Source organism: Engraulis encrasicolus, chromosome 6 (assembly GCF_034702125.1).
Source record: "Engraulis encrasicolus isolate BLACKSEA-1 chromosome 6, IST_EnEncr_1.0, whole genome shotgun sequence".
Classification (NCBI taxonomy): Eukaryota; Metazoa; Chordata; class Actinopteri; order Clupeiformes; family Engraulidae; genus Engraulis; species Engraulis encrasicolus.
This window is the reverse complement of record NC_085862.1, coordinates 3,852,436-3,861,319: the sequence shown is the minus strand read 5'-3', so window position 1 is coordinate 3,861,319 and position 8,884 is coordinate 3,852,436. Positions and strand designations below refer to the sequence as shown.

Below are 8,884 nucleotides of genomic sequence, written 5' to 3'. Positions count from 1 at the left end.
TCACATGTATGTCTTCTCTTTCTTTAAAAGAGTCTTGTTCCGGGATCGTGCAAAATGAATTTCAGTGAGAACAGACAACAAAGTGATATCGAAATGTATCATATCATATTGTATCATATCGTATAATGACAATAAAAACTTTTGGTAACACTTTATTTTAGGGATACATCTATTAGCACTAATACATACAATGTGCCTGTATAAGCAACTTGTAAGGCATGTACAAAGCAAAATCAAACATTTGTTAGGCATGTATTCGCAAATGTCTTGTTCATGCACAATAAGGGATTTATTACCAATTTAACCTTAGTAAGGACCTAGTAGGCCTTAGCGTTTGCTTAGTACATGCCTTACAAGTTACTTACTGTATGCAGGCATTAACATTGTATGTATTAGTGCTAATAGATGTATCCCTAAAATAAAGTGTTACCAAACGTTCTCTTCTATTCCATCCTATTCTATTCAACATACTAAAACACACGTCTCTGTTCCCCGTGTAGAGAGTGGTCTACCACAGCATGCAGCCTGGCAATCCCATGATGCCGATGGGCAAGGCGGGGCTGCTGGGACATGGCCTGGCGGGATACGGACCCCCTGGTGAGTCGAGTCTACACACCTGTAAGGGGATGATACACAGGGAAACGTTTTGAGCTGTTTCTGGGGAATGATGCTATAAGATGTTGTTTGGACTATTTATCACTTTTATTACTTTTATCACTTTTATAATTTTCCTTGAGTTTTTTGAAAGGTGCTTATAAATAAAATGCTTATAAATTATAAAAATAATATTATTACTACTACTACTATTACGACCGTTATCACTTGGATCAACAACAGGGGGAAAAGATCCTTCCATCAGAGGTTTAGGAGCCAGTCATGTTCAAAGATTGTTCAAAAAGTTGCCCTGTGTATCATCATTAACTCTAGATTCTTTCTCGGTTTCTCTACTCTTCTTTTCATATCTGGCTTGCTGTTATTCCTTTTAGGAATCTTTATTCTGCCGTGTCCATCATGTCGAGAATTTAACTTTTTTTGTAGAAAAGACGCACTCTCGAGTGTTATTCTCAAGACGCTGAAGAAGGCTTAGGTCGAAACGTCTGTCTGTCATGCCTACCCAAATGAAATACAAGAATTACTGTACACCTGTAGAGACTCTAGAGCAGTGGTCTCCAATTATTTTTCTCCAAGGGCTAAATTATGTAGAGCAAGTGAGGCTGCGGGTCAGATTTTCGCTTTTCCCTTTTCCCTTTTTGTCAAGGACTGTTAAGAGACTGTTAGCATAAGATCTAACCCTCTGTGAATACTTTTGAGAGATATGACCCACAGACGTTTTAGTGATCGAAGATAACACACACTTGTGTTTTCATTTGTTATGACCTCATGGCTGGCCAAATGTTTGCCATGCCTGGGCCGGATTTGGCCCGCGGGCCTTTGTTTGGAGACCAAGGTTCTAGAGGATTGTTGGTTGCCGGGGCACATTGTGTGAATGTAAGGCAGTGTTTCCCAACCAGGGGTACATGTACCACTAGGGGTACGCGAGCACACTGCAGGGGGTACTTGGAAAAATGTCATTCTAAGAAATGCATGGAGCATAGTCACACTGGAATAGAAAAAGCGAAGTAATACATGAGTTAGGGGGTACTCATGGCACAACAAAAAGGCTTGGGGGGTACATGAGACAAAAAAGGTTGGGAAACACTGATATAAGGTGCCAAAACTAAGATCTCTCTATGTCTGCAGAGTACTCCCGCCAAGGGTTCCCTCACTCTGCCAGCATACAACGCAGCTCCATGGGCCCATGGCAACCCATGCAGCATGAGGCTCACATGGCACACCTCAGCCAAGGGTAAGACACACATGGCACACACAGCACAGACAAAAAAAAAAGAAATATCCGCACAACAAATAGAATTCAGTTCAATTCAGTTTATTCTCTAGACGCTTTTCCAAATCCACATGATACAGATAGTACAAAAACACATCAGGACAGGCCAGCACAATCAAGCAAAACCATACAAAAAAACCAAAATAACTAATAATAGAATAAATAATAAAATAATAATACTTTTCCCCCTTTTTTATGACACACTTCCACACACTGCTGGTGATGTACCTGTATTGTGTATTGTTTGATTTTAGATATCACGTACACTCCTACGTACATTCCTACACACTGAATGAGAGAAAAAGATTAGCAAAACTTTGTAACAGTTAAATATTTCTGAGATATTTTACATACGGTGTCAAAGAACAAAAGTCTCATTTCTTTTAATTTAACGTGATGTCTTGGGCAGCATGCCCTTCATCAGACATGATGTCTGATGAAGGGCATGCTGCCCGAAACATCACATTAAATGAAAAGAAACGGGAACCTGGTGTCCAGTCTTTACTTTTCAATTTTCATGTGACTTTGCTGGTCCTGCACCCAGAATATTTTTGAGACGGATATGCATGTTTTTTTTTCGTTACTGAACGTAGAACAAAAGTCAAATTCATAAACTTTGTTATGTTGTGAGTTATTGCCATTGTAGTGCTGCAATGACACCAGGTGTTTTGCCATCAAGCAGTAATTTTATGTTAATTATTGAATCTAATAAATTGAACGAGTTATATACTCTTTCATTATATGGTCTATGTATGCTTTCCTAGTTGGATTCAGGGTTTTACAGAAGGTTCTTATATCCAGAGCTGTCAAAACTAAAAGTAAAAGTATTTATGGTGTAAGAGCAACACTAGCAGAACACCATATTACATAGCTGTTACACCATTTACTTGTACCTAATGAGATAGAAAGACTGGTGTTACGGAAAAACATTAAAAACCTGACAAGGACCCACCACAAACTTAATCCAACCAGCACAGTCAGTTGATCGTGAGACAAGTACACAGGTCAACTGGTTACTCAGATAAGTTACCTGTGTTGGAAGGAAAATTACTTTGTTTTTTTACTTTTACTTTTACATTTGACACCTTTTACATTTATCCCCCTCCTGTATCTCTCTTCTCTCTCTTCTCTCTCTCTCTCTCTCTCTCTCTCTCTCTCTCTCTCTCTCTCTCTCTCTCTCTCTCTCTCCTCCTCCTCCAGCATGTCAGTTGGGGGGGGCTACTCCCAGACTTCCGCGCCCCCCTCCCCCTCCTCCCTCAACCTCAGCATCAAGTCAGAGCGCGCCTCCCCAGACTACATCAGCTCCCCCACCACCCCCACCCCTACGCCACACCACATGACTCCCCATTCGCCAATGGGCGGCCACCAGCCTCTGAGCGAGCCTCACACCTCCTCCTCCACCTCCACCTCCTCCACCACAGCCCTCGGGAGGGACAGGGACGGCTCCTCATCCCTGGGGAGGGAGGGTGTCTACTCCTCATCGCCGCACTGCTTGGCGCGGAGCCTGTCGGAGGAGAAAGGTGGTGAGCCTCCTCTCAGGCAGATCGAGAGCAATGGCGGCTGGCAGAGATAGCCAATCAGGTGCAGGACCAGACCACCACCACCAGGGGGCACCACTTGCCCCCCATGAACGCACACACACACACACACACACATGCATGTACGTATGCAAGCACGCACACACACACACACACAGACACACACACACACGCATGCATGCGTGTGCACACACACACAAACACACACACACACATGTATGCACACACACACATACACACACACACAAACAAACAAACACACAAGCATATATGCTACTATACAGTAGTAGTAGGGGTGGACTGGCTAACTGGCAAGGGCTAGTATTGATAATGTTACGTATGCTTTTCAGACCACCACATTCACTCTGCCAGGACAGACATGAGGTGGTTTGTTTTTTGTGTCTGTGCTACCATTTGCAGGTGTGTTGTGGGTAGGGAAGGCTATAAGGCCTTTTCATTGGAATGGCCGTAAAAGTCCTCCGAGGGCCGTACTATGAACACAAACCAGGATTTCCCTATGCAATTTAGGCCTATATTGAAGGTAGACACCTTTAAAACAGATCCCACCTTCTCTAGGTCCCCTGAATATGACTTAATTGTATTGGAAATGTAATTTCTAAGCTTCCTTTACAAAATATGTCATATTTCATGTGAAGCTGCATAACATTAAAATCATATCGGGGGCCGGATAAAACGGCCTCAAGGGCCGCAAACGGCCCTCGAGACGTAGGTTCCCCACCACTGCTATAAGATAATGAGCCCGGTGAGGGTCTTGGTGTCTTGGGGGAGAGACAGGTCGATGAGGGACCTCCGCGCGTCATAACAGTGTTCCCATGAGAACGGCCTGCTGTAAACAAACAGGAACACATTTCCAATACAGCTCAGAGCGTCACACTGATGTTATAACTTTCACACATATTGGCTTCACCATTGGTTATTTGTTTGTTTTATACAATCAGCAAACGGCATTTGATGCCTTCGAAACCAATGTTCTCAGATGGTGATGTATTCTTTGTGTGAAATTAATATTATAAGTACCAGTGTCTTTCTCAGGGATGTTCCATTGTGTAGAATGGTTGTATCCACATTCAATGAGAGTGATATGTATTTCTTTTTTATTTCAAAATTATTATATTATTATAAATGTTTTATACCTTTATATAAACATTTTTGCATAGCCTGTGAGTTTTTGGATTTACAGGAAGACCAAAGGTTTGTCTTTAAGGATTTATTTGCAGAAGTAAAGCTTGGCTGTTTCATGTCAAATTTGAGTTAAGTTTCATCAGCTGCAGGGATAGCAGCTAGTTTCTGCCCCTGTTAATAGTGAAGTACGCCCTCTGGCGTTTATAATGCAAAAAGATGCAGGTTGTCCTTATTGCTCTAGCGATGTATACCTTACTTGAACCGTATGCTGTGGCGCTTGCATGCACTTTAAAAATTTGATTTCTGCCGTGTTTGTTATTTTACTTTTCGTTTTCAGTTGCCTTATTTTGTGTGTTGCAACAATTTGACATCCTTTCACTGATCATAAACCATACTACCAACTTCCAAGTAATAATATCCTACCTATTTGAGCCCAACACTGAGGAAGTTGAATTTCCTTGCGTGGAAAAATATGAAGCACAAAATGTCAAAGTAGTCTTCCAGCCCATTTCGTCTTGGTTGCTGTTCACTATATTGTCCACCAGGTGTCAGCGTAAGTCCAGCTCTGTCAGGAACGGCTCTGAGCTCTGTCAGAGCCGTTTATAAACGGCTCTGAGCTCTGTGATGGAGCGAGAGGAGGGAAAGGATCAGGAGAGGGGATGTAGCCAGCCTATCATTTTGACGTGATCTGTAATAAGCTTTGAAGTGTATATTTATTTGGGCGATTTTTTTTGTTTGCATCTTTAGAACAGGCTACTTTTGCCTAAATAAAGTTTTTTCTTATGTGTTATTGTGTTCTATAGCCTAACAATTATGCAATCATCTGTGTATTGCATTTGATTTAGGAATGGAAACAAATCAGCTACCCTGCCTTTTACGCAATTTAGAGTAGGCCTATGTTGGGGGGGGGGTCAGGAGATTCAGGATAATCGATTAATGTGTAAACTTTGCTTAGAGCCATCCTGAACTAAAGGTAAGTTTAGTAGTCTACCCTTGAATGCTCGGTGACAACCTCTGTTCACTCTGCCTGGTCAAATACTGTCGCGGGAACGTTTAAACTGAACCAAATTTGGGCCTTCAAATTAACCCACGAATAAACAAGACGGACTGAAATTATTCCGTCAGGCGGACACGCCCTTCTGTCCCACGATCAACGCTGAAAAGAAGGTGACAAAGGTTACGTCTGGGCTCTTCCCCGGGGACCGGAGCGGTCCGCAGGCCATGTCTGGATGTGAAGCTGACAGACCTTACACGGCAACCAGGAGCACCCATATCAGACAGGGCCGGGCCGACAAATGCACACAATTGATTTGATTATAGTCATGCCTACCACATCAAGTTCAAGTTCTTTACCACGCCGAATAGCCTACCACTAACACGTCCACTCCCAAGATCAAGGCGCAAGAAGCACCAATTTACGCATTGCACAAACAACCGAAGAGTGCGCATTTATAAGATGATGAATCTACATATGAGGCGTGGGTTTGGGGTGATCAGAAATTAATACAAGATTCTCAGCAGAGTTGATAAATTACTTCTGCAAATGTTTGCTAGAATGTTGATACCAATTTGGAGAGCTAAATGCATTTTGTCTGCATGTTTGGACTGGGTCTGGGTCTGTGTGTAGCCAGATTTCTCCTCAATCAGTAGCCCCCATCGTCCGCTACGCAGCTGCTGCGTAAATGCCCTCCAGTGAAGCATGTCCCAGACAACCAGCTAATAAAATGCCCAGACAAGTGACCATCTGACCCGCCACTGAGCGTTATTGTCTGCCTTGACGGTATGTGGACGTGAAATGATATCGCTAATACATCATGTCAACTCCTCAGCCAACGCAACGGGCCTTTTGGCTGTAGTAGTAGTACAGTGTCACTAATAAAGCAATGCTTCCGAATCCACTCAGTGCAATATACTGCAGCAGTCGTCAGCCAATTACGCCGTTTTGTTTTGGACCAGAGACTGCAGATTACAAACATATCACCAAACTACATAAAATAAGTTAAGATAACAATCATCCTTTATTTGTCTCTACAAGGCTAGGGCATGAGCTTGTGATATTCTACCAAAAAGAAAAACGGTACCATTATAAATACTCAAAATATTACACAACACAAGCTTGAGACATGAAAAACAACATTTTATTATTTTTTTTTAACCAAAGCTTAATAGTACCAAATACTATTCTGGACCATTAAAATAACCATTTTAATTAAGGGGTAAAGGAAATCAAATTTGTTTAAAAAGCCACCCAAAGATGACGTACAGCTCATTCTTTAAAAATGAAACAAAAATGGTTTAAAAAAAAAAAAAAGGAAAAAAAGCAAACCTCACAAAACACTAATTTAAACTAGGATAGTGTACTCCTGTAAATCACATGTGGATTAAGTGATATGTGGCACTCAAATAAATAAATAATAAATATGAATTGAAAAAAAAATCTAATGTATTGTAAGCCTATTGGATAAGACGGCTCCACATGAAATTTAAACCCGACATATACTGCATATACAGTTCTTGGCATCAACTAGAACCAGACAAAAATAAGCGATACCTCCATAGGCCCTTAACATAATAATCATAGTGGTGGTTTATGTCTGTTGTAACACTGTTCAAATAATAGTGTTCGTTTCAGGGGTCTTTATGGGCTGATGTGCTGGAAAATGAACCCGTCCCACTGACTTCAAAATCCCTGAGTTTCCAGGCACTTAAATTCAATCAGAATACAGAAGAGTAGCGTACTGTATACGCACAATAGCCAACCGTACCTCCATATGCAGCACATAAGTGGGGTTACTGATGATTGACATGTCAGTTAAGGAACTGTTAGATAAAGCCTTCTTAAAGGTGATGAAGCACAATGACAACAACTGCCAACTAACATCATTAGTCGTCAGATATCTGAATATGACTGGCCATGATTGTAGGCAAATGTTGAATTCAAAACTGGCCTATTTTAGTTATTGTCTCATAAAATTCAACTGTTTGTTTCTGTACACTTTTTTTACATCAGCAAAGGCAACGTACATCAGCCCTCAAGGCATGCTTAAAATGTCAAAGTGTTGAAGACCAACTCAGTGCTTAGGTCCAGCCTGGCTAGTGGCCTGGCTCAAGGCTTCAACATGTCTCTCAGCCCCAGTGCCATAACAGCATACGACTTCAATCTCCCTACACAGGAGGCACAACGCCCCAAAACCCTTTCCAAAGCCACATCTTGCGTACCTTCATGTAAGAGAAATGTACACAACGCTGTGTCTGTGTGTCTGTGTGTCTGTCTGTCTGTGTGTGTGTGTGTGTGTGTGTGTGTGTGTCTGTGTGTGTGTGTGTGTGTGTAGGGCTTGTGATCAGAGGGGTGAATCCTGAAAGATGGTTAAGAGACAAACTAAGCCGATTTTAACCCAGGAGTTGAGTCGTAACTTGACAACAGCAGCCACATTAGCTTTTGTTTCATGCAGGGAGCCACCTCACCAGTTTACAGCTATAAATCAGGACGGAATTTAAGACACATAAAACATAGAAAGATGCTGCAAAAATGGCCCACATTTCAGTCCATCAATATGGACGCTGTAGCAAAGAAGCAAAACGGTGCAGCGATTGAACTGGCTCCTGGACTAACTTCACAAGGTTTGACACATAACCATCTTTTTCGAACACACCCCGTCTCCAATGCTATCTCAGTGCAATGGTTGCGTTCGTGATGGTGCATGCAGAACCAGTCTGTGCAGCGCACATGCACACTTTCACCATTTCAATGCATTATAGTTTGAATTTTCTAATTGTAATTTTCTGGTTATAAATTTCTAACCCAAATGCATGATCATTTCGTATTGTGCACGCGCGCTGTACAGACTGCATCTGCATGTGCAGTCACGAACGCAGCCAATAAGAGGCTCCTGCAGTGACAGGACACCTCCTCCTCTGTGCCACACCTCCCACCCAGCCATTGGCAACCCGGAGCCTCAGTTATCATGCGTTCTTAAAGCGATACTGTATAATTTCTGGAAATAAATATTTTACACCTCTTTCAGTTAAAGGGACACTGTGCAGGAAATGGTCAAAAAAGGTACTGCAACTATGCTGCTCATTGAAACTGGGCTGCCAATTGCCAAATTTGATCTTTACATGAAAGTGTTCTCAGTAATAAACAAATATTTTCTAGTATGGTCCAAGTAGAGTCATTTTTGCAGCTAAAAATGGCTATTTTTGAAAATTCAAAATGGCGGACCATGGAGAAGATCCCCCTTGTCATGTATGAAAAGTGCAATTTTCCCACTCATAATGAATAGTTAGAATTTGATGGTGGTGGTAAGTATTCATGAAA

General features: G+C 41.9%; 1 protein-coding gene across 2 annotated transcripts in view; it reads left to right on the top strand.

Annotated features, from left to right (window-relative positions):
* Nucleotides 1-5,349, top strand: part of mef2b (myocyte enhancer factor 2b) — a 27,938-nt gene extending 22,589 nt beyond the window's left edge. For both annotated transcript variants that reach the window (XM_063200006.1, XM_063200005.1), the window contains exons 7-9: nucleotides 501-597; nucleotides 1,741-1,846; nucleotides 3,086-5,349. In XM_063200006.1, the coding sequence (XP_063056076.1) occupies nucleotides 501-597; nucleotides 1,741-1,846; nucleotides 3,086-3,458 (576 nt within the window). In that variant the 3' untranslated portion in view covers nucleotides 3,459-5,349. The remainder of the gene's footprint in view (nucleotides 1-500; nucleotides 598-1,740; nucleotides 1,847-3,085) is intronic.
* The last annotated feature ends 3,535 nt before the right edge of the window (nucleotides 5,350-8,884 follow it).